Here is a 26,739-nt window from a genome sequence, read left to right as displayed (position 1 = left end):
CTTCATAACTAGATTATTATGTTTTTGTCATTTAGAAATTCGGAAATCTTGTAATAAGCCTTTTTGACAAACATACTTTTTATTCTATCTAAGAATTCAACTTGTGGCATTTGTTTGAAATTGTTAGGCAATTTGTTGTAAAGTTTAATACCCATATAATACAAACTTTTTTCAAATATGGCTGTGGTGTGTACAGGATATATCAACAAATTGGTATTTCTAGTATTGTGTTGATGAATAGTTTTTTCTTTAGAAAACCAGTTCAAGTTTTCATGAACTTGACTCAGTACTTCATACATGTACACACAAGGGACAGTAAGAATCTTCAGTTTCTTAAATTTTTCTTTACAAGAACTTCTTCTGGATGAGAATGTCATTATTCTTATAATCTTTTTTTGGATTTTTAACACTTTTTCTGTTATCTCTACTGAGCCCCACAATGTAATTCCAAACTTCATAATTGAGTAAAAATAGCCATAGTATAGGGTCATCTTTGTTTTTAAACTTGTAATGTGTGTAACACAGCTCATATTAAAACAAATAGAATTGAGTTTTTTACATAAGTTTTGTATTTGTCCTGTCCATGTCATATGCTCATCAAAACAAACTCCCAATAGTTTTACATTTTTGCAGCTATTTATTTGTTCTTTATCTATTGTGACTGTAAACATTTCTTCTCTTTGCTGTCTGTTTTTGAAGTGAATAATATTTGTTTTTGTAGTATTCAGAATCATTCCATTAACTTTAAACCATTCTTCTAATTTAACTATAGTTTGTTCTACTAATAATTTCATTACATGTAAGTTTTTCTCCTTGATTATAGCTGTGGTGTCATCAGCATATAAGACTAATTTCGTGTCTATGTCTTGTGGTAGATCATTTGTATACAATGTAAATAGTAATGGTCCTAAGATCGATCCTTGCGGAACTCCTGACACTACATTTTCATACTCTGAATGATACTTTTTATAGTCTGATACTAAAGTTGTTTTTTGTTTTCTCCCTGTAATATATGACTTAAACCAATTTAAAGATGTGCCCTCCACTCCATATAATTCTAATTTCTTCATTAAGATATCATGATCTACACAATCAAATGCCTTTGATAAATCACAGCACACTGCCACTGTAGACTGTGATCCATCCAAAGCACTGTAAACTTCCTCTGCAAGGTTGGTAAGTGCCGTGTCGGTTGAGTAATTTTTTCTAAAGCCATGTTGACATCCAGTAATCAGACTATTTTTTTCTAGGTATTTGTATAATTGATGGTTTACTACTTTCTCATATAGCTTGGAAAACACTGGTAACAATGAAACCGGACGATAGTTTTTGACTTGAGTTTTCTCACCTTTTTTGTAAATGGGTTTCACTACTGAATATTTAAGCTTGTCTGGAAAAACACCTGTTCCTAATGATTGATTAACCAAATTTGTTATTGGCTTCACAAGATATTCCTTACAGTCTTTAACAATTATTGAGGGAATTTCGTCCCAGCCAGTAGACCACTTGTTAGGCAACGTTGATATTAATTTATAAATTTCTTTCGCTTGAACAGGTTTAAAACGAAAAGACGTACTGTTAACTTTTTGTAATTTTCCCACTGCTTTTACCGGAGAGCTTTTTATATTCAATTGTTCTACAGTCTTTAAATAAGATTCATTAAAATGATTAACCATCTCACTATGTTCTCTAATTACTTTCCCATTAACCACTATTTCTCTTACTCCATCGTGATTTTTTGTGTTTATACCAATTTCCTGTTTTATAACTTGCCAGGCTGCTTTACCCTTGAATTTAGATTGTTCTATATATAAATCATTAGCTCTACGCTTAGCTTCTCTAACAACCTTTTTAAAAATTGTATTATATATTTTATAATGGGTTTTAATTTCTTCATCATTTGAAACTTGTGCGTGTTTGTGGAGTTTTCTCTTATTTCTACTTGAAATTTGTAACCCTTTTATTATCCACTTTGCTCTAATCTTCCCTCTAATTTTGACGGATTTAAGTGGAAAAGAATAATTAAACATGAATAGGAATTCTCTTAAGAAACTATCAAAGTTTTCATTCACTTTTTTGGCATTGCTGAATTCCCATTCAGTATTTTTAACATTGATCATAAAGTCATGTCTAGCTTCTTTAGTGTATCTTCTCTGAATAACATATTTATCCCTACTTCTATTTTCAAATATGGGCAAAGATGTTATAATAGCATTGTGGTCAGAGAGGCCAACATTCGTAACTAAAAAATTATCAATCTTAAACCTATTGTTTGTTATTATGTTATCTAGACATGTTCCACTTGCTGGTCTTGTTACCTCAACAATATTTATTTTAAAGCCATTATAATTAAGTATTTCATATAATGTTTGTGGTTCCTTTTTATTGAATACATTGATGTTGCAATCTGTAGCTATTAAAATATTGACATTTTTTTTATTTCTGAATTTATTCAATAAACCACCAAGTTTTTCAAGAAAAATATTAAGGGTGCAGTTATCCGGAGTTCTGTATAAAGATATTATAATTATTGGGGTTTTTAAATCCAAAAGTTCTATTATGGAGCATTCAAAGTAATAGTTGTCATTGTACATTTTTAAATCATTTCGGACCTTAAAGTTTATTCCAGAGTTTTCTCTGACCAAGATTGCCGAACCTCCTCTAGTACAGTTTTCTCTAACATAAAAATCAGCTAATTTGAAAAATTCAATATTATTCAATAAATTTACATTTTCTTTTGAAAGCCAGTGTTCATTCAAGCATATTATACAGATTTTTTCTCCCAAATCTGCAAGCAATAAGTTAAGTTCATCCAGTTTGCTTTTAATTCCCTGAATATTTAAGTGTATTAACAAACAACTAGAGTTACCAATTAAATTGCTATCACTAAAACTAAAACTAAAATCTTTCCTGGCAGTGCAGGTGTCGTCCTCTATGGGCTGGTTCCTGGTGGGGGTGGTTGACCGTTTCCCTCCTGGGTCGTCAGGTCTCTCAATCTCGGACTGAGTTGTCTGCCTCCCGCTAATGCTATGGGTTGCTCCAGGTTGAACTCTTGTATCGCTGTAATGATCTGCTCAGCCAACCATTGTTTTCCTTTGGTGTTGAAATGCATGCCCTGCCGGGTATGCATCTCCCTCTCAGCTCTGCTCGCTTCAACAATTTTGAGATTTTTATGTGTTGACATGAGATCCTTTAAGGCACTGTTGGTCCTTCTTGTTTCTTCATTGACACATGACCAGTTTGCAAGATCATATCTATTAGGCAAATCTACCAGAACTACATTTTTCTCCTTGCATTGCTGTAGAGTGTCTGAAATGCAGTTTAAGGCTTCTTGTGATTCATTTCGCGCTACATCGTTTGTCCCACATATCATTACTAAAATGTCTTTAGGTCCCTGAATCTCAGACTCAATATTTTCCATATTTAGTACTTGCTTGGAACGACCACCAGGGCGTACAAAACCAATAGCGCTAGAAGAATGATGCAATTTGTTTAAATGCCAGGCTACATCCTTACCATGACTATCAGCGCACAAAAGTATTTTGTTTATTTTTTTATTACAAACCTGTTTTGAATTTTGACTATTTGTGTCATTTTCTTCATTATTTGTTGCAAGAGGTTGAAATCTGTTAGCTGACACCAAGCTAAAGTCCATTTCAGTGGTGGAAGCTGTAAGTTTAATTTCCCTTTTATTTGCTTTAGGTTGAATAAAATCTCCCATCGTTAATGGTAAACTTGCTCTTCGCTCTACATAATTTGTTTTTTTACAATTTTTCTTGGTAATTGATGATATTGTAGCTAACATATCATTTAAGGAGCCATAAAGGGTACTGACATATGCTTAACAGGTAAAATACGATCATGTGGACCTTACATCAAGATTTTGTGACATTTTAAGCCATCTGATGTGTTCTTAACCAATTGCAGATCACTGATGAAATATCTCACCATGAAATAGCTGAGTGACGAGCTCAATTAGCAAAAACAAATGCTTTCAATTTTACTTACCAATAGTTCTTATAGTGTCTTGCATGCTGTGTGAGCACTATTACTAGTCTATAGAATATTTTTAACAACGGCTCTTCTTTAGTTTTCTCAAACACATTTGTAAATATTCTCTAGATTGCAGTTGTATGTAGAAGTTGTAGTTCAGCTGAATTTACTCTCCCCTATGTGGCACTACTGATTTATGTATTGTTTTACTCAGCTGTTTTTACAACAGCAACTAGTTTCTTATTGTTCCGTATATAGGTTGCATGCATTAAGTTCTGTTGAAAATATCGTCTGAATTGGATTGTTGCAGAGCAACATTACTGTTCTGCTGCCAACACATAAATTAATTTGGACTCCATGGAACATGAGCAGCCAAACAAATCGATCTGTAATGGGTTACATTTTGTACAGTTATTAAGTATTAATTTTAATTCAATACTTAATTGATTAACAAAAATTTTAGAATAACATTTGTCTAGTTATATTCCAAGTGCCCATTGTCTCTAAGGGCGCCAAAAATCAATGCTCACTAAACAATTATCATATATAGAACGAACATGTCAATTTTGGTTAAAGTTTATCTAACCAAGAGGTGTTTAGTGTAATAATATATTTGGTCATAGGGGTCTATTGTCTACTTGTCTCTAAAGCAGAGTTTAAGCTGAAATAAAAATTCTTGTAGCAAAAATGCTACAAGCTCTTCAGACCTTTTAGCAAAAATGTTTGTCTTGTAGTACTTATTAGTACTATTGGTATGGCACAGAGATTACAATAATACCTATTGAAAAGCAGTCTACTGTTCTATAATACTTTAGTGTCCAGAACCAATATTTACATTAATAAGTATACTGTTGTTAAAATATTTAAAACCTCAATAATTAACAGATTTTTTAAGAGGTTTTACTAAAAACAGTATAATAATTAAAAAACAACATTTTTAATTTATTGTAAAAACATACAAAAGACAAAGTCTTTTCTCAGTTTAAAGTACAAAATGTAATTTTAGTGGTATGGTTATTTTTTATAAAACAATTCCCTTATAACAAGTTTATCTTTAAAACTTGTTAAAGCAATTTTTTAATGCTGCCTTCTACAGACAGCATTAAAAAATTGCTTCTAATATTATATACATATACATATATATATATATATATATATATATATATATATATATATATATATATATATATATATATGAAATTAAGTGTGATAAAAAAAATATGATCTTAGTATCGTTGAAAAATAAAATATTTGTATCGCTGTAAACTGATTAAAAAAATTCATTATACTTTTCGTGGTTAGTTGTTCTTTCTCGCTTTTATTGCAGTTTTGTGAGAGCTTTTTTCAACGGTGTCGCATTTTCTCGGCTTATTCACTAAATACGAAAAATGCGATCACAGCTTAACTTTTCCTCAAAAGGTGCTGAAAACTCATTCTTGGTTGACCTTTACTATACACAACATTTGAGCATAATATTATTAAAATACATCCTATCACAAGGTGTCTATAGTACTTGTACATAATACTTTTTTTGCCAGTGGACTTTGCTTCCTTGGCTTCAAAGGCAGTTTTACAAGCTATCCTTGGTTATTTCTTGTTCTATAAAACATTCATGTAAATTTTGGCTGAAATCCATCCAAGGAAAAGTTGTCTAGCTTAATCTTATAAATAAAAATGAATCATTAAATATGTTACTACGCACTAATATCAGGAACGGTTGGACCAACCCAGCTCATTCTTTATTTAAAATATTTGTTGAAATCTTAGAGAAGTTTTTGTGAAGAGAAAAACTGGAAAAGTTTTCTGGAATACTTTGTTATTTGGAAAAAGAATGCTAATATTTACAAAACGTAATCCAAATTTAACAGACAGTATACAGCTGTTGACACTTTCAGCTGAAGTTCACCAAAGAGGCAGAAACATTTCATAAACATATTAACACTTACAAGTTTAGAAAGTATAAAATATACACACTTGTGTAATGCAGATTTGCAAAGGAAAATTACTGTATAATTTTTACTATAGATTGCACAAGTGACAAATTTAAACCATCCAATGCATTTCAAATACTATTTCTACTCTATTATAAAAACCACCTTATTGAATGAATCTGTGAATGAGAAACTGGTTGGCTCCCTTGAGATTGTGTATGGCAATTTTAATACTTTAAAAAAGAGCAGGGGGATGGACACAAACATGCCTCAGTGAGCCATTCTTTCTCACACTACAGAATACAGAAAAACAGCAAAATTTCTTCCACACAAAACTTATTATATAGTGTTAAATGAACTTAGTTTCAACGATTTTCAATTTATACCGGAAGCAGAACACAAAGCGATGAAGCAGATGCTTTTAATCTAAACTAGTCTTTTTAAGTTTTATATACATATATTTTCTTGATCGGGATAAACAATCAAAATAAATTATAAAATCAGAAGTATTGTTGACCAAAAATATACGCTATTTAATCAAAATTGGTTTTCCTGACCTTTATATATATATATATATATATATATATATATATATATATATATATATATATTTTTATTGAGGCATGGGACAGGCAAACTTAACTGTGGCATTAAAAATTTAATTGATCGAATGAATGAATGTTTATTCCAGCAACTGTATATAAAATACGCTTTAACATTACAATAGTAATGAACTAAATAGAATTATTATGAAAGAAATAATTTTACTAGTTAATTAGCTAAGATATAAATTATATAATTTAAAGGAATAAAGCCTGCATGGGTATTCAGCGTGTGCACAAGGTTTAGTTGATTGTCCGTCACAATAACTTAAAATAAAGGAACTTGACATCTTGAATAGCATTAAAAAAATGTGTTGGAATTTATAAATAAAGATTGTAATTGAAAACTAAGAAAAGGAAAACACGGTTTAATAACAAGGACTGGCTTTGTTACAATTAGAATTAATTAATAATACACAGTTTAGTGTTAGTTTATCTCTAATGATACAACAATATCACATCACTGTGCTTGGCTCATGGGAGATCAAGTCAGCATGTTTCTATGTAATAATAGTATAGTAGTGTTTGAAAGAAAGGAGTGATTGAATGTAAGCGTAGTAAGCTAATTTAATTTCTTTTTCCATCAAAATTTCCCTAATTTGTCTGAAAGCAAAGACGTATTTTAAAATATTTTGTACTAACATGTGTTGGGTCCATGTCATCCAAATATTGAATTATTCAAACCAGAAATGTATGCTCTCTTACACTCACAAAACAAAAGTAAACCAGTAAAAATTATATTTAACCTTTGCATTTCTGCAGGACAGAAATAATAAGTACCAAATATATGCTTGCTTCTGTTTTAAAACAATCATATGACTCCATCATAGATGCTTTTACTAAGAAGGCTACGCCCTTCTATTCTGAAAATGATGTGCAAAGACACAGCCAAGAGCTAATAGTTTATAAAATGGATTTAACCCTAGAGCTCCTATCCCTTGTTTCAGAAACATTCAAATTCCATTTAAGATAAACATTTATCATGTAGAACATACATTCCAATTATGATAAAATCCATCCAACCACAATGCGTGTGTAGCAGTTGTGTAGAATAAAGTTTTGACTGTGGGGCTCAGCCCCTCTTGGTCTGATCGGCCCCAACAATGATCCATTGCCATTTCATCCAACCTAACTCGTAGAACGTTCATACCAAGTTTCAACAAGCTTTAACATTTCTCGAATAGATCCTTAAATTTTAAATCAATAAAGGCGGCCATGTTTATGTGACTGCAGCTCAACCTAAACTGACTACTTGAACTCGACGGTGACAAATGTAGCAGGGAAGATGCGAGACCTGTCACATGTCTGGCCGTCATGGCGTGAGATTAGAGGTTGAATAATGGCCCTCGTAATTAACATTTAAATTTAAACACTTATTGTATCTAACTAAAAACATTTCAACATCTATTGTATAAAATGCTGCTGTCTATACACATAATATATTGCGGCAATTTTCATAGTGATGAAGCTAAACCCACTCCATTGATTGTCTTTTTTGCTCGGCATTGACATATCAAACTCATGTTTCATCATCAGTGACTGTGTGCTTAATAAATTTGTCACCTTCTTTGTGGTACAGAATAAGAAACTTTTAACTAGTCCCATTCTCTTTGTTTAAAATTCATCAGTCAAGAGTTGGGTACACATCAGGCAGTCACAGAATTTATGATATCCAAGTTTCTTGGTCACAGTTTCATACAACTAGACCTCTTGATATCTGTGGAAAGTACTTTGAAATATCTGTGATTTTCAACCTTTGGAAACCACAGGCAGTCAGCCACTTCACTTTCTATCATGAACATTGGTTTGTTCTTCACAAAACAATCGATACCATTTTTAACAGCAGAATACCTCATGACGTCCTCTCCATACACAGAACACAATTCATGATTAATTTTTTTTAATTAATTTATCAGTTTGTAAACCTAGACACCAACAATGTAACAATATATTGAAAAACTAAGATTGCTGTAAAATTTAAAGGGTAATTTTTTGTTTTGTAAATAAAATTATAATTTTGCTATCCTTTGTGTGAAGCTTGTTATTGACGATGGAAGGTTTGAAAGGATAATAGGATTTCATACATTTCATCGTTATGTTTGTAATGTCCAAATCGTCAAACTTGCAGTACGGTAAGAGCGAGTACTAACAAATAATACGGACAGGTTTCATTTGAACACTAACACTTGTAAATATTGTAGAATATTTTTTTCTTCACTTTTAGCTATCAACATCGGGAAAGTTATATCCACGCGGTGGCACGCACCGATTTGGTCAAGGCCCATGCAGTGGTAGCACAGACTTGTATATAAAACCTGTCTGTGTGGCTCATTGCATAATTACAAGATAACATATTTTAACATTTCCTGCCTAAGATATCAGTTAGAAATGTGATTTCTGATTAAACACGGGTTTTTTTCGCCTGGGAGAGTAAAGTTGCCCTAATAAACCCATCCTTGTTCTCATGTCCACAAACTATCTCAGAAAATTCTGTCACAGTTTAACATATCTCTCCATGGCTTGAATTTGGCATGGCAATTTCAAACCTGTGTCATAAGGCTTTTCTGGACTAAAAGTGGCAATATCGCATGTTTGTTCTTTACTATAGCAGGTGGAGAGCTACAACAGTGTTATTTCAGCTTCAATTACGTTAGAAAAGTCATAAAATACATTTTTTTAAATACATCTTCAAATGCCAAAATTTTGTAAGCTTTAGGCACGATGCACAACCTGAAAACGTTACATATGATTGTACAAAAACACAAGTTTTAACCTTTTATTACGTTTTAAGTTCAAAAATTTTGTTTTTTCGTTCCACCTTACTGTACAATGTAACCTTTTAACACTTAACAATATGTACGTTGGACGTCATTTGACATTGTGGTTTTGCCATGCAACTTGTATGCCAAAACTATGTCTGACATGATAATGTCATCCATTATTATAGTGTAGTTCCAGATAGTTTGCTATGTTTCTGAAAGATACAGTGATTACACAGCACTCTTGATAACTAGTAATTGACAGTTGTATGAAAATCTTGTCATCTGAAGTTATATTTTGTTAGTCTGTTTTGAAAAATTACTGTGAATTTAGAGAATGATTTATATAATGATGAATTTAGCAGTGAGGAAAGTACTGGGTGGCGCAAAAAGGATGGTCGGATTTGAACTGCGTAGTACCAGTGGAAGGTGAGGAGGGGGGACCACTGCCGGCCGTCTGCAAGTCGACCATTACACCCAGTTTGTCACGACATGGTGCAGTGGACGGTCGAGCATCGTGTTTTTGCTGTGGAACAGTTTTTCAGAAATAATGAATCTTTTATTACTGTGCAACGATTGTTTCGACAACGTTTTGGTGTAGCGCGTGATTAACCCATTCCAGATCGCAGATCCATATCACGTTGGGTGACTGCATTCCGGACAACAGGGTCTGTCATGAGTGGTAAATCTACTGGGCGTCCACGTACGGCAGTTACTCCACAGAACATTGAGAATGTTAGAGTGTCAGTGCCTCACAGTCCGCGTCGTTCCACCAGGCGTCGTGCTCAAACTGTAGGCCTCAGCCGTCTTTCGTTGCAGCGCATTTTAAGCCGTGAGTTACAGTTTCACCGATACAAAATTATGATCACGCAAAAGCTCTATGATCGTGATTTTGAGCACCGAAGACGATTTTGTGAAACAATGTTGGACATTTTGTACTCTAATAATGATATTGTGCTTTTAATGTCAGATGAAGCCCATTTTCATTTAGACGGCTATGTCAACAAACAAAACTGTAGGTATTGGGCAGCAACTAATCCCAGAGAATTGCACCAAAAGCCTCTTCATAGTGCTAAAGTAACAGTCTGGTGTGGAATGTCAAAATTGGGGATTGTTGGTCCTTATTTTTTTGAGGAGAACAACGCTACAGTCACTGTGAACTCGGAACGTTACGTTAACATGCTACGTAGCTTTTTGGGGCCGAAACTGCGAGAGTTACGTGTAAATCGAGATTGAATTTGGTTTCAACAGGACGGGGCCACGGCCCACACAGCCAATGACTCCATGTGTGTCTTAAGGCGGATGTTCCCCCACCACATCATCTTGCGTTTTGGAGATGTCCACTGGCCCGCTAGATCACCTGACCTCTCAGCCTGTGATGTTTTTCTTTGGGGATACCCAAAGTCAAAAGTCTACGTAAACAAGCCCCGAAACTTAATTGATCTGAAGGAGGCAATCAGTGCGGAAATTATGGTAATTCAAGAAGAAACTGTAGTGAAAGTGATGGAAAATTTAAAGGAGAGACTTGTGGAATGCATCACCGAGGAAGGACACCATCTTCCGGAAGTTATTTTCCGTACATGAATTTTGGAGGTTATTTCTTGTAATTGGGTGCCTGGGAGCATTTAGTTACGTAATTGAATAAAATTCATTTGTAAAACTGATGGAGTTATAGTTGTTTAAAATCCGACCATCCTTTTTGCGCCACCCAGTATATTGAGTGAAATTGAAGTTTGCCCTTCGACATTAGAAATTTGGACAGTAAAAGTGATGCAGATATAAGTATAAAAAAAAATGGTAATTGTGAAGGAACCAGGATTTTCCAGGACATTGTTAGCGTTCAGTGATAAAAGGAACCAGTAACTATGTTTCGTGATGTACAACCTGATCTTTTCCTGATAACCTTTTAGGTATCCACAATGTTACTAATTTCTTGTAACAATGGACACTGGTAAATATAAAAAAAATTCTGTTTCCTTCACAATCCTTCCATCATCAAATTCAAACTTTAAACGAAGAAATGAGATTCTTTTTCTGAAAAATGCTTTGAGATACTGTATGATGTCAAAATACGTCTTAAAAAGTTTTTTGCGGACTTAAGAATTTGCTGTGTGAAATCATAACAAGAAAGTTAGTCTACCATATAATTGCAATCATCAGGTGCCAAATATTCTTATTGAAATGAGAGCTTATTTAATTTTTCATTATTTCTGCACCTCTTCTGGCTTAAAATCATCTTTAGGCTTTTCACCCAAACTGAACTAACTTGTGTTGTCTCCTTGCACTTAAATTTGGGTAAGCAGATCCTTCACTCTACCACTATGATGTAATGTAATGTGATATTTTTATTGCTGTAGTGTACACAGACACATTCCGGTAGTAGCAACTGCGTCAGGGCAGCGCTACATCCCTGAAATTGTTGAAGATGATGAGGAAGATGTATTTGAATCCAAACGCCCTCAAGACAGATGTGAAGATAGTGTTAAACTGTGGTGGATTGGCCAAATCGATGTAAGTTACACATTAAATAGATAATTTAAAATTGAAAAATACCGTGTGACCATAAGTCACAGACGATGATGGTGATTTAGCCGTGGTTGATATGAGTGCATGTGTTTAGTAAATTAATGTTTAACTCAGTGTTGGATTTCAGGGGGGGAGAGAGGGGGAGGTCACAAGGGTATTGCCTTTTCCCAAGTATTTTCGAAATATTGATCTTTTGGTTTTAGTTTCGTATAAAAGTGACTTAGGTTCCAAAATCCATAAAAGTGTTTCAAAATGTGTATTTTTTAGGTTTCCAGGGAAGGGCTCTTGTACTCCCCATTCTGCAGGAGTCATTCCACATCCCCCATTTGTTACCCCTCTCCAGGCCCATGCTAAATCGACCTTGGTTTTACTATGCTTTATTTATAGGTTATGACTATTTTATTTCTTCAAGAATAAAACATGTAATCATTATTTGATAGAAATTGAATTTAGATACCTACTGAACTAATACAATTTCAGCTGTACTATCTATACTAAACTAATATACTACTATCAAAACTAGTCAGACTTCTATATTATCCCACGTATATTATTGTGTTTATAGAAATGATAAAATTTGGTTTATTAACTAAATTTTAAAATGATAAACTCTGATAATAAATGTCAACCTTTAATCAAATGGTGTTTGAACTCAACAAACAGACACACCACTTACATAGACAGATACCACTTACATGGGGTGTTGTCCCAGTCAATATAAGTAGACCCTCTATGCCCACACATCTGTATTTCAAATTTCACCTGTTTACACTAATTTTCATGAAAGATGTTGCACAATAAAATTATATATGAATATGTAATATAAATTGTATATGAAATTTTGAAAGTGTAAGAACAGCTTTAAAATAAGTTAACATCTAAAAAAGAAATATTGAAATTAACATTTAATGTTTTAGGGAATTTAAAATTTCTTTAAATTGCAACACTGGAGTCCACAATAGAAAAAGTGGTCCCACTGTATTTATTTTAACTCCAGCGCCCGATATATATCAGACAGTGAATGTTAAATAGAATGTTTCTATATTTTAGTGTAGCTGGATTAAGAGATTTCCAAATGGTGCCAATGAATGAATAAACCATTTACATGGAAAAACCACATACTTTGTATTATATTTTGTTGTATATGACAGCAGTTAGAGTTGTTGATGTAAAGGTGTGGGATGACTCATTGTTGATTGTTCATCAATTGTTGAGTTTTTATGATCGCAATATCTTGTTTATGTGTTATTTACTGTTTTTATTAGTTAAGTATAAGTAACTGTACAGTGAGGGAAAATAAGAGTGCTAGAGTTTATAATGTCTCAATTTATACACCATACTCTTTATATAAACGTACTTAATATAGAATGTAAATATTTTAAATATATTATTTTTCTGTCTTTTTTACTGTTTTGAGGGATATCAAAAATATTTGTGTTAATTTATATAATATACTAGCGGGCCCGGCGCGCTTTGCTGCGCATTTCAATAATTTTTTGCAAAAGTTGCCCGCGGCTTCGCACGCAATTTCCCGTTGAAAACAGTACACTATATTCACTTATTCTTTTTCTATCACATTCTAAACATTGCTGAGATAATTGATAGTCGTTCCATCGTGAGCCTCTTGGGCGTATTATGAAGGTATGTACCATATTCCTGCCTCTATCTAGCTGTTACCCACGGCTTCGCACGCAAATCTTAAGAACCGAAGTCCTTATATTACTTAGTAAATTTTTTTTTTTACTATAATAAATTTTAGATTAAATTAGTTATATCTCCGATGCCACGATTGAGCTTGCTTTGTTGTCTCGATCGAGAGAATATGTACACACGGAGTTTTGAGAACCATACTTCTGTCAAAAAAAACAACTAAGGTTGATTTTATAACATTCTTTATATTTGTAGCCAACGTAAGATAGTAATTATGATATCTGCATTACTCTTCTGATCAAGCATGAGCATGGTTTATATTAAATAAATATTGCAGTTAAAGGTGAATTTTTACGTCAAATTTGAATTGTATTATCTGGATAGTAAAGTCTATGTTTAACAGTGATTGCAAAAACAGTTTAAACAAAATTTGTCGTTTCTCTTAAGCTTACTCTATGCTTTAAAACTATAAGTGTAATATATGTTTACAAAGAACAGCTGATTAAAAATTTGAAAAGACGTTAACATATGTTTGCTGCAATGCATTTCTTATGGGTATTTCTGTAACCAGTGGGGCGGAATCCTGAATCGGGAAAGGGATGGGCATAGCTTATAAACCTTCTCCGTGGAAAAATACATATACGTACAAATTTTCATCATGATCGGTCCAATAGTTCACGATTCCATAAAGGACAAACATACAAACATTCATTTTTATATATATAGATTTTATAAATTCAAAATGTATGTAGACTATTGTGTCACTGATGTGATTAGAGAAAGTGTGTTAAGAAGTGCTTACACAGCAGTGTACTGAATTGCTTGTACAGTACATTCTTGTTTATTCAGATCTCATTTGTCCAGATTTTTGAGTTATTTAGATCAGTTTTACAGAGTAGAGATAGTTAAATTTTTTAAAGAATAAACAGTTTTTGTTAAATTTACAGTACAATTTGTTTTTCTTTTAACATATATTTGGCATTCAAAATAATGTGTATAATACAAAGATAGTAACAAATTAACAGTGTACGGTAGGCCTGCAACAACAATACAAAAGAACGAGAAATATAAAGCAGACTAAATCTTGCTAACATATATCCATGATACACCTGTAACAGAATGTGGTCAAAATCCGTCATAACGCAAAACAAAAATAAAACTATACAAAACAATAATATGCTTTTGATTTATGAATTTGAAACTTGGAAAGTAAACAAGAAAGAGAAAGAAAATTAACAGTCTGAGAGTAAAGTACAGCAAAAGGTTTATGGACCTACATATAAAGAAAGTTATTGGAGAAGAAAGCACAAGAGTGTATTGACATATTGAGTAAGATAAAGTGCAGAAAAATCAGATGGGATGGAGAGGAAAGGAATGTCAGCAAAACTATCTTATAAAAAGAAACCCTAAAGGAAGGCCAATACATAGGTAATGGAGCCAAATAAATCTGATTTGGATCTAATTATAATTAAAGAGGAAGGTGCATTTTTAAAAGTTTGTTTAGGGCAAAAGACTCTTAGGTTATCATTGCCTGAGAGGAAGATGCACAAGATCAGTCTAGATTAAAGAGATATGTGGGTGCATCTAAATATCACTCAGTTATAGGTGCCTCTTTGAGTAAAAATAGAAAGCCTAAAAGAGGTTGATAATTTTAATTTTGGAAGATGTAAATGATTTGCTTCATACTGACAGTAGCATCAGTGCGATTAGTGATGTAAAAATTGTTCAGCAGTTTGTTTTTCAATGGTAACAGAGGACAGTGAAAACAATTCTGATAAGCTAGAACCTAAAGATATCATGACTCATTCTGATGTCACGGCACAGCTAGACCACATGGTGGTTTATTTTGAGTGACATTCTAATACAAAATAATGGCCTTGAAATATCTCAGTGATTTCTGAAAGCAGTGAACTAAGTTGAATAGAAGATACAGAGTATTTTACAAAATGCTAAACATTTCTTTTTATTTGTTTTCACCTTAATTAATCTCTGTAAAACAAAATAATGAATTAGTTCTCTTTTAATTTAATATTAAATATTGAAAGCCGCTCATCGGGCCAGAATGCTGTTTGCTGTGGGGTGAGTACAAAGTCTCCCATGCTGACCCAAAGTTTGGAATTTTTAAAACCTGATTTTATGTAATCAGTAGAATGTGTGGCTTTTCCATCGGGTACTTGGAAATACCTGAAGAATTCTTAACCATAATTATTGAATAATAATAATAATGATCACAGGATATAATATATTATCAAAGAAAACACAAATTTTAGATTCATACTTTCTATTATACATAAAGAAAAATGTCACATTTCCAAATCCTCAGAAGTTGGTATCAAAGTTAGGAATTTGGCTCTATGAGGGAAGGATTTCGATAAAAGAATGTTGATAATGAGTGGCGTGTAGTATTGTATCTTTTTTCCAAGAAGAGGTTGTGGGTGGAGTATGGCAGTAAGTGAGCACAGGCTGCCACATCCAGAGTAACAAAGACAGCATGTATAGACTTGTGCATACAGCTGTCAGTCCAGTCCTGGCTCGCTCCTGAATCTGTGAACAACTTCAGGCCTTGCAGAACAATGTAACAAATGCAAGGAGAGGGGATTTGACAACATTTAACCGTTTTTAATGTTTCGACAAAGTTATAAGTGCTATATGGATTCAAAATTGCCATGATGAGCCTGTATGAGCAGAATTCGATCATATTTGAAGTGGAAAGTGATAAGTCTTGCACTTATCGTGTGTTTGTCGCATGAGGCAGTGTGGTCCATTGTAAGTGAATGTTATTTTTAGAGAATTTTCCCAAGATTTTGGCTCTTACATTGAGAGCCAGCAGTTGTATCTTTAGCTTTACTGTTCAGGCTACTCTGCTGTGCAGAAGCTAAATGCAGCACAGATATCAGTCAGACTAAGTGCAGTGTTTTATCTCGCATCTCAGCCACTTAAGTAAAGAAGGAGAAGTGAATTAGTTCTAATATTCACCTCCAGAGAAGATGCATTTATTCCCAAAATGTCCGCTACCAAAGAGGATGGGTGGAGACATTTACTTGAAAAAGATTTTACTTGATACACATTTTTGGGGGCTTAGGGTGTTTTTAGTTTATAAAGTTATTAAACTTTGTATTGCCAATTTACATGACTCCAATTTATTAAAACTGGAAGGTCATGATGCATTTGGAACTGTCAACGGCTGGTTGCAGTGGCGTAGCAAAGGTGGGGTGGCGGGGGTGGGCCGCACCAGGTGTCACCTTTTTTGGGGGGACATCCACCCTTGTCTCTCAACTTTAAGAAGAATGTACAAACAAAAAATAAATAAATCGCTAGCACAAAGATTTCTTTTTGGGGATTCCTCCACTAGCACTAGCACAGCTCTATGTATAATTCGGGGATTCCCACAAAAGAGCCTGACGCTGTCATGGGGAATTCCCCGTCCCATACTCGCACTTTTTACTTCCGATGGGGTGACACCACCAACTTGCGCACCGGGTGCCACCCAAGGTAGCTACGCCACTGGCTGGTTGTAACAGTTATTGCTATTCTCTTAAATTGAATCAACTGCATAATTGATTTTGTTGTTATTATGCTAGGATTATACTATTATATTGTACTGAATTATTTGTAACTAAATTAATTATAAAACTTATTAATTTTTGTAAAAACTAAACTTACATTGAAAATAAATAAAAACATATACAAAGACCAAATTAAATACAGACAAATATGGCTAATATTACAATACATATAAAATTACTTGTCTCTAGTGACACTGGAATATAAAGTGATTCTAGAGTTAAAGTGCTTATAAATCTAGATAATAATTGTTCACCTAAGTATTAAACTATAATACCGATATGTGAGAATACACTAATAAAGGAGATATAAGTACACTAATAAGTATTCAGCTCTGGAGGAAATCAGCAAATGTATTTTTTAGATGTTGCTGCATACCAGAATTCACAGTTGTTAAACTGTTAAAATCAGTCAATGTTGTAGTACAAACATCTATCCTATCATTCCTTTCTTTTCCTATTTTTATTCCTACTCATATTTTTATCTGTTTATGTTTCTGGCATTGTATAAAACCAATCAAAATCAAATCTGGATCCATATATTATGTGCAGGTGTGTGGATGGACAGAAAAAACACAAACAATGTGTTTTACTTATTGGTTATAAGTAAATGTCAGTAAATTTAATATACACTAAATATACTTACTTTGATGAGCCATTGTGAACTTTCACATATATAATAAAATAATCTAAAGAACTGAGAAAAACTAATTCAGAAGTTAATACCTTAATAACAACATCATAAATTTCAAAGTTTGATTGAAATTCTACATATATAGTTGTTAAGCAACCAATTTCATTAAATGTATACTAATCAAACAAATGGTGTCATTTTATAAATGCATAGAAAAAAAATGCATGTACAATTTTAAAGTACTCATCTATATAACAATGGTTTTTTATTTTTAGTAAAAGAATTATATAAAAAAAATCTGTTAAAACCACCAAAACTTTGGATATCTGTGAAGGAAACAGGATTTTTCTGGACATTTGCCATCGTTTACGGCAGAAAGAAACAAGATGGCGGAAATAAAAAGGAAGGGTGACAAGAATGGGCCTTTTATTATTATTATTGGTTCATGCTAGATGAACTTCTTAAAACCATATTATGATCCCGCATTGGTTTATTACAAATACCAGATCCATTTGATACTTTTGGTTTTCTTTTTAGTTCATTTTTTTAGAATTGGCAATCAAAGCGGCCTAATCTCGACTGATGGTTGACTGATTGGTTGGTTTGCTAATTTAATGTAGGTTGCCTCTATTAATTTCCTTTTGAAAAAAATGTGGTTCCCGATATGATGGTCTTCAGACCAACAATGGTGTGCAATTTTTGACTTTTCTGTGAGACCCTTTCTCGTGCTCTTTTTTGTGCTCTTTTATCCTTACTTTTAATGGTCTTTTTGTCTCGCCTACAAAAAAAAACACGAGAAAGGGTCTCACCTGACAGGCGTGCTACAACGCTTTGGTATGATTTGTTAATTTAACCTAGTTTGTAGTTATGTATTAGGTTAGTTATTTACCTGAAGAAGAGATCAGATTGCAGATCTCGAAACATAGTGTTACTGATTTTTTGTTTCACTGAACGATGGCAAATGTCCGGAAAAATCCTGTTTCCTTTACAATCTTTCCATCGTCAAAATAAACATCAAAGTTTGGATATCTTGTTGTAACTTGGCATGTTATTGCAGAATGGCTTAAACTGTACTACTGGCACACTAATTCAGACTTCTAGGTAATTGTTTCCTTCGTGAATTTTGAAAAAAATACAATTTTAACTCCAATTGTAACTGAAATCAAGTATAATGCATTCCTGTACAAAGTCATGATTTAACGTATAAAAGAGATTTAATTCTTAAAATAAGTCATATCATAACTTAGTTAGATAAAGATATAAATACATTATTAATTAAATTAGTTTTAGAAACCGTTATAAAATATTTTACTTTATAACTAAATACAAATTGTAAAACTGAGTGATTATACTAATATTTTCTTCTGTTTCAGGAAACACACTAAAACATTGTTAACACCCAGTGGCAATCATACTCGTCACTGATCTCAATGCAGGTGATTGTTTAGTTAATTTATTTATACAAATAATGTTTTTGCCTCTATTTGAAGGAGAATAGGAGGAAGGAATATGTTACAAGTGTACCGTTATTATAGCACATATATTTTAAATTTATATGGAGCAAATACTTTATAAATTAAACAACTTTTTGGAAATACTTGCTTTATTCCGAAATTTAAGTTCACCCAAAAGTTTACAAAGTTTACAAACTTTTGATTCAATTTTCTTCAAATGTCACTCAATCGAACAAATCTAATTAAGAGTCTGATTAAAAGGTATTAAAATTAAAATTAAACTAAAAAGGTATACTTCTCCAAAAATGGTTTAAATTAACAAAACAAAATAAAAAGTTCTCTTCTCAAAATACTCAAAATTAATATAACACAAAACTTGATATTTACTTTATGACCAAAATTTAATTCACAATACTTCAAAAATTGAATTAAATTTTCAGACTCTGAAAGATGGGAAACTTTAGAAATTTTAATTACAGTATTATAAAATAAAAGATATTAACTATACGCTGGTACGGGACTTACTACTTTGAAGATTACGGAGGCAGATCGGAAAATAAAACATAGAAGGGTGAGGAGATTCTCCAGCCCTTGTTGAAGCAGGGCCGGAAAGATTCCATCCCCTCCTCCAGATGTGAAAGGGGCAAATTTAGAAATTGCCCATTTGGCTTTAGAGAGAGTGACAATCCTTCTGGCAATGGCCCAGCTACCACGATAAGCTCTTGGCCATGAGCCTCCATCATGGTTACCAGACGTTCCAGTGTCATCATTCTCAAAGATGCAATCAGGGAAGTGAGTCTCAAGGAGAAGTTTGAGGCTGTCACTAGACCCGGAAGTGTATTGACCTCCCTGGGACCTTAAAGATCCCAAGTGACCGGTTGGACCTGAGGCTAGTAAACGTTGCAGTCTAGCTGCCGCGCTTAATTCATTTACCTTCTGTGTAAACTGCCTCCAGGAACTTTGTTTTGCCTTTTTGATTGCTAGGCTGTATTCTGTTAGAGCTCTATGATAGGACTCCCAGATACGGCTCCTTTTGCATTGATTGTGCAGGCTGTATTCTGTTAGAGCTCTATGATAGGACTCCCAGATACGGCTCCTTTTGCATTGATTGTGCAGCTTCCTAACATTAGCCCTTTTGCGAGCGAGGTCCGCAGTCCACCACTTAGTATTGGTTTGACTCTTCCCCCGTCGCAATGGACAATTGTCGTGGAAGCTATTGATTATAGCATTCTGCAGGTCAGAAGCTATCTGATCTATGTCTGTGAAGCATCGCACCCTTCCGCCTACCGATCCCAACTGTGACTGAAGGTCAGACTTATATCCCAACCAGTCAGTCCTCCTGGGATTGCGATAGAGGACCTCTGCAGCTTCATCTTGCAAGTTGAAGGGGATATACCTATGATCTGATAATGAGGCCTCTTCGCTTATGTGCCAATTATCAACCATTCCAAGTATACCTTGTGTGCAGATTGTTATATCAATAACTTCCTGTCTAATTCGTGTTACGAACGTAGGGCGGTTACCATTATTACATATAAATAGATCCCTACTTAGAAGAAATTGTAAAAGTGCCTCACCTCTGGGGTTAGTGTTGGTGCTGCCCCATCCAGCAGAGTGATGGGCGTTGGCGTCACAACCTAAAAGTAGTTGTTGATATCTGGCTTGTGCTTCTTCCACCAGGAGCTCTAGGTCTCTTGATGGAGGGAGTTCCCTGGCATCATATGGCAAGTATACGGAGCCTACAATTGTGCTCTGTACTATGCCTCCATTCTTCCAGGTCAGTGTGCCCACAGTGAGATCTCTGGAGCAGAATTCGTTGAGGATTAGAAAATCCAAGCCTCTCCTCAACAGGATGCAGGTCCTGACATTCCATAGAGAGGTACAGTAAATTAACTTACCTTTGGTTTCATTTAGGCCCGCCACTCTCCCTTGGTGAAGCCATGGTTCTTGAATTAATGCCAGATCAAATCCCTCCTGGAGGAAGAACTGGCAGAAGGCTGCCGAAGCAGCCCTACTGTGCTGTAGGTTGATTTGTAGGACTCGTGGCATTGTCCTTGACTGTCGAGGAGACAATTGAGACCTGCCAGAGTCCTAGGTTGGTTCTACAGTTGGAAGCCTTCACAGCCTTGTAGCAGACCTCGTCCAGGAAACAGACGAATCCGTAACCTTTCGGATCTGGCTTGGATGGAAGGATTTTCCACTCGTTTACGTTTAGGTTGGGATTCTGCTTTTTGAACATTTCAAGTACCTTATCAGGTGTCTTCTTCAGAAGCTTCGGGTGAGCTCTGAAAAACACCCTAGTGGACCTCAAGATGTCCTTACGCAGATCCACTCTCAGAGAGTTTTGGTCGTCTCCCAGAGGTTTTGTTCTTTGAATTACTTCTTCCAGCCAACGTTTGGTGTGCTCGTTGATGCAGGGAGCAATTAAAACACCTTTCTCTAGGTAGGTGCCCGCAAACGATGGAACGGAACCATCCTCCAGGGGTTGGATTTCTTCCATAATTGCGTCCTCGATGGCTTCTCCTTGCTCTGCACTAAGCTTCGCCTCTGGGTAGCCTTCGAGGGCTATGGCCATTTTGATCGCCCGACCTCTCTGTAGGTAGCCTTGGATGTGCTACCAGAGGCCTCGGGATCGTGGGCTTCCAGCTTTTGGGTTTCCCTCCTAGCCTTCTTTGCGGGCCCCTCAGCGGAGGGTGGGGTGGCCAAGGTGCCTCTGGGGCGTTTGGCCGACCCCTCCCCCGCAGTTGGGCCCGGAGTTGAGACCTCCTGCCGTTCTAGGTTCTTTTTCTTCTTTTTCCCCCTCCTCCTCTTGGAAGGGTCAAAAGCTTCACCCTTTTCAAGAAGTTTAGCCTTTAGTGCTTCTCTCCTGTGAGCAGTGGTGAGATTAGGCCTCTTCATTCTGAGGTTGCCGAGTTGCTCTGTGGCATCATCTAGCTTACCTGTAGACATGGGAGTGCCTGGGCTGTTGAGGAGCTGATCTTCTATATCTTGAAAGGCTTTTGCTTCCTCAGCGCTTGTACTACCTTCCTCAGATAAAGCCTTGCCATGTATGGGAGCTTCAGTGTGCATTGGAACCTCCTGTGTTCCTGAGGCACTTTGTTGAGGAGAAGGTAGGGATGTTGGCATAACAACCTCTTGAGTTGTGTTACCAGGTGATGGTGTATGCGAGGTAGCTTCAGGAGCTACCTCAGCAGGAAGAGGTAGGTTAGAAACAGCTTCAGGAACTGTTTCAAGGGTTGGTTGGTTTTGGTTTTTGTTTTTGTTTTTCTTCATGATGTTCCCATGAAAAAAACATTAGTGTTGCATTAAAGCCTAAAAGAGTTTTTTTAGTAGATTTTGAAATTTGGATCAAGTCAAAACGAAATCCATATATTAGTATGAGAGCAATTAGAAATAATATCAATGCACCAAAATCTACAATATGGAATGTATTGTACTAAAACCTACATTCTTTAAAATTACAGAAAGTGCGAGCTTTAAAACAGGATTATCCTAAAAGAGTGGAATGTGCTCATTGGTTTTTACGGCAAGAAATAGATTTACCTAATTTTCTAAAATGTGTTATTCACAGACAAAGCTAGCTTTACTTGTGAGGGGACATTTGATGTAAGGAATAATTATGTATGAATGGATCCTAATTTTATTGTACAACGTGGGCATCAAGTCAGATTTTCAATTAATGTGTTGGTTGGAATTCTAAATGATACACTTATTGGATCTCACATTCTACGTAACGGGCGTACTCAGCAAACAGCATACTGCTCATATCACATATATTTAGCTCATCATTTATTGTATTTTTAACTGACCTTCTTCAAAATGTACCTTTTCAACAGAGACTAGATCTATGGTTTCAGCATGATGGAGCACCAGCACACTTTGCTGTTGAAGTTTGCGAGCATTTAAATTTTGTGTCCCGTGTCCTCCATAATCTCCAAATCTTACTCCAGTTGAATTTTCTTTTTGGGGATGAATGAAGTAGGTAGTGTATTAACTCCTATTGTAGAGAGAGTGGACCTTGTTTGCTCGAATTGTTGAGGCAGGAGCTCAGATGCAGGAAATAAATACTTTCTAAGAAATTCGATGATTAAGTTTGCAATGCTTCAGACTCTGCAAAGAGAAAGGAAGTCAGCATTTTGAACATTTGCTGTGAAACATTGTTTTGAAGTATTCAAGAAACATTAAAAGCAGTATTGTAATTTTTGTAACTTTCATGCAGGTTGTACTAACACTTTTTTGTAAAAAAAGACCATTTGTAGGTTAAAATAAATGAATTTTTTGTTAAACATATTGAAATTGGCATTAATAGATGCATATATCTGGTAAAAAGTAGTAATAACACTGATTCCATTTGTAAAATAGTCAAGATTAACTTCATTACTTTGTAGAATGTAAATAAAGGAGTATGCTTAGGAGAACTTAAAGTTCTTTGTTATTATTTATTGTAGCACAACAAACTTGGTCTTAAAATGTTAAAATCCTTTGCCATGTTTTATTATTCCTGTTTATTTACTATAAAATCTAAGGGGTTTGAGTTATTAAGCTCAGGAGACTTATTATCGCTGCCATTTTAAAACCTAAAGTGATAATTATTTTGAACTCTTTTTAAACATTGGTCTTTGTTATACTAACAGATGTGTAAAGTTTGAAGTTTATATCTTTATCGACTTCAAAGATAAAAATTTTAAAGTTAAAAACACAAACAGGCAGACAGACAGGACTATGATTAATTAGAAATTTCTTATATATTTTGACTTGAAAAATCATCTGGTGAAGTTTGATCCAATCATTACTGAATACTCTGTATACCTGATTTTAAATGTGTAAAGAATTGAGTACAATTTTGTATTTAAAATTATATGGTGATTTTTAGAAATATACAATGTAAACTTATGATTTATGTAATGTGTATAAGTTTTGTATAAATGTAATGTGTATAAATTCAAAGTCCAATAATAATTCATCGAAATCAATCCCAAAAATCACTTCTATTAAATAAAAAAGCAATGATTGTGCAGTAAAAACTACAATGGCGTCTGGACAATCTGTTGTCCTGCCAACAAGAACAATATTTGCTTGTGGGTACAAGAACAATAGAGGAATCTAAAATAAGAAGTTTATATCTCCTCTTTGCAACTATATGGGTTTTGGGTTATCTGAGGTACTTGCCACTTCTAGATATTTAATGTACTTGGTGCACTAATTCTTTTCTTGAAGTTAGAGATTTTTACTTTTTTCCAATTTTTTTTTTATATTTAATGTATTTTTCAGAAGCTGAATGCAGTAATAGTCGGGATCAAGATAGTCTCTTCTGAAATGACCTTCAGACCACGTTTTAGGACATGTTAAAACTTTAGTGGTATTTAAATAGTATTTAGATATTCACAATTTTTAACTAACCATCTTTCCGTAATGTCAGAAACCATCCCTATCAATTATGGTACTGCAGTTTTCATTGTAATCTGGCTGTGTAATCAAGATTTAGTTTGAAACCAATTTTGTCCTGTTGTGTTAACAACAGTATATAGTCATTTGTTTACTTTTTATTGTAAACATACTACATTGCAAACTTATCAAAGGACACCAATTTATCGAATGCTTCCTATTCAATGCTTTTTGTACATCTAAGCATGCTCACACAGTAAATTCCATCCTGTTTTGGCATTCTAAAGTCATGCCCAATACTTAACAAATATTGATGTTCAAAATAGTAATAATAATAAATGATGTCAATTAACTGTGACTACAGACCAAAATTGTCCATGCATTCAATTTCTTAATTTCACATTGCCAGTAGAGAGCTGAATCCATTAATCAAGCTGTCTTAGCTCAGGAAATCTTTGACTATTGCATGAATTGTCATTCATTTATCACATCATATTGTATTTATGTATTCGATACTATCAAAATATTTTAAATATCCTAAATATGATATGAAAAATTTTTTATTTGTTACATGGCCATATTAATAAATCGCTCAATTTGTATAACAATTTCACCATAGTAGCACTGAGCAGTTCCTGACAAATCTTGTAGATTGTTGCTTCTTACAATAAATTGCTTTTATCAGTATAAGGAATTATCTTTGTTGACAATTCTATTTGAAACCTACATTTTCAAACAACCAACAGACTGGAAAATTGGACATACATTTCTCCATAGTTTTAAATTTGTGTTAGATTCAGATTCAGATTCAGATTCAGATAATTCTTTATTCATAGGTATTACAGTCAATACATTGAATAGTGTCATTAACTTAAAAGTATTCAACATTTCTTAAAATTAGGCTAATTTTACTTTATTGCATTTATAATTCCTTAAAAGAGTATAATACTTTGATTGTTAGGTAATCCTTAAGTATTTTTTTAAACTTATTGAATGATGGTTCAGCCTTAATATGTTCTGGAATTTTGTTAAAAAATTTAATTCCTGCATACTGAGGTTTCTTGCAAAAAAATGCCGAATGATGAGTGGGAATGGCAAAATCTTTACTTTGTCTGGTGTTATACATGTGAAAATCACTATTAAATATTTGATCATGATATCTTTGTTTTAAAGATACAATTACTTCGTAAACATAAAGGCCATAAACTGTAAGAATGTTTAATTTTGAAAAGTGTTCTTTAACTGAGGTTTTTGGTTTCAGGTTCTGAATAATTCTAATAGACTTTTTTTGCATTTTTAGAATAGAATCAAGATTTTTTTGGCTAGTTGCACCATATAAGGAGATTCCAAAACTGATAATTGAATGAATGTAAGAAAAATATATGATTTTCAGTGTATTATGATCACATAGGTGTCTTAATTTGCTCAATGCATAAACACCAGATGATATTTTTGACATAACCTTCTGGACATGTGCGTCCCAGCTGAGGCTATGGTCCAGTTTCAAACCTAGAAAGTTTGTTTCATTTACTTGATTAATTTGAAAATCACCTGTACAGATTTTTGGATCAGATTTATTTTTAATGTTTCTTTTTTGAAAGGAGATGAGATTAGTCTTTTCAAGACTAAGCAATAAGTTATTTTTGGTAAAGTACTGTGAAAGGTCTGTTAATATTTTATGCAATTTAATTTCTATATCATTCCAGGAAGGTTCATTTATATTAATACTTGTGTCATCTGCATATAAGCAAATGCCACTTGAACAACAGAGTTCTGGAAAATCTGTTAAATAGCAAACAAATAGTATTGGTCCTAAAATTGATCCCTGAGGGACGCCATGTTTTATGAGTTTTGCATTAGATTTGTAATGATTTACGATATTTTTACCATCAAGATAGGTTAATTCAACAAACTGTTTACGGTTTTCAAGGTAGGATTTAATCCAGTCATAAGATTTGCCTTTAATACCTATTTTGTATAATTTTTCTAGTAAATTGGAGTGAGAAATAGAATCAAAAGCTTTGCTAAGATCTATCAAAAGTCCAACAGTTTTTTTATTACAATCCAAAGCATCTATTACTGATTCAATAAAGGAAGTGGCTGCTGTCGTCACTGATCTCCCTTTACGGAAACCATGTTGACAATTATGAATTAAATTATTTGTTTCCAAATAATCTACAAGTTGATTACACATAGCTCTCTCAAATATTTTGGAAATGGAAGGTAAGAGTGATACTGGCCT

General features: G+C 33.9%; 1 protein-coding gene across 2 annotated transcripts in view; it reads left to right on the top strand.

The window, feature by feature from the left end:
• LOC124359330 (telomerase Cajal body protein 1-like) overlaps positions 1-25,191 on the top strand; it is a 64,489-nt gene extending 39,298 nt beyond the window's left edge. Inside the window, exons 9-11 of one of the 2 annotated variants that reach the window (XM_046811989.1) lie at positions 11,643-11,796; positions 19,032-19,094; positions 24,384-25,191. In XM_046811989.1, coding sequence (XP_046667945.1) covers positions 11,643-11,796; positions 19,032-19,043 — 166 coding nt within the window. In that variant the 3' untranslated portion in view covers positions 19,044-19,094; positions 24,384-25,191. Of the gene's footprint in view, positions 1-11,642; positions 11,797-19,031; positions 19,095-24,383 lie in introns of those variants that run through there. The other variant, XM_046811990.1, reaches the window with a different exon arrangement.
• The last annotated feature ends 1,548 nt before the right edge of the window (positions 25,192-26,739 follow it).

Source organism: Homalodisca vitripennis, chromosome 4 (genome assembly GCF_021130785.1).
Source record: "Homalodisca vitripennis isolate AUS2020 chromosome 4, UT_GWSS_2.1, whole genome shotgun sequence".
NCBI lineage: Eukaryota > Metazoa > Arthropoda > Insecta > Hemiptera > Cicadellidae > Homalodisca > Homalodisca vitripennis.
The sequence above is the reverse complement of the archived record's forward strand: the minus strand, read 5'-3'. Positions and strand labels throughout refer to the sequence as shown.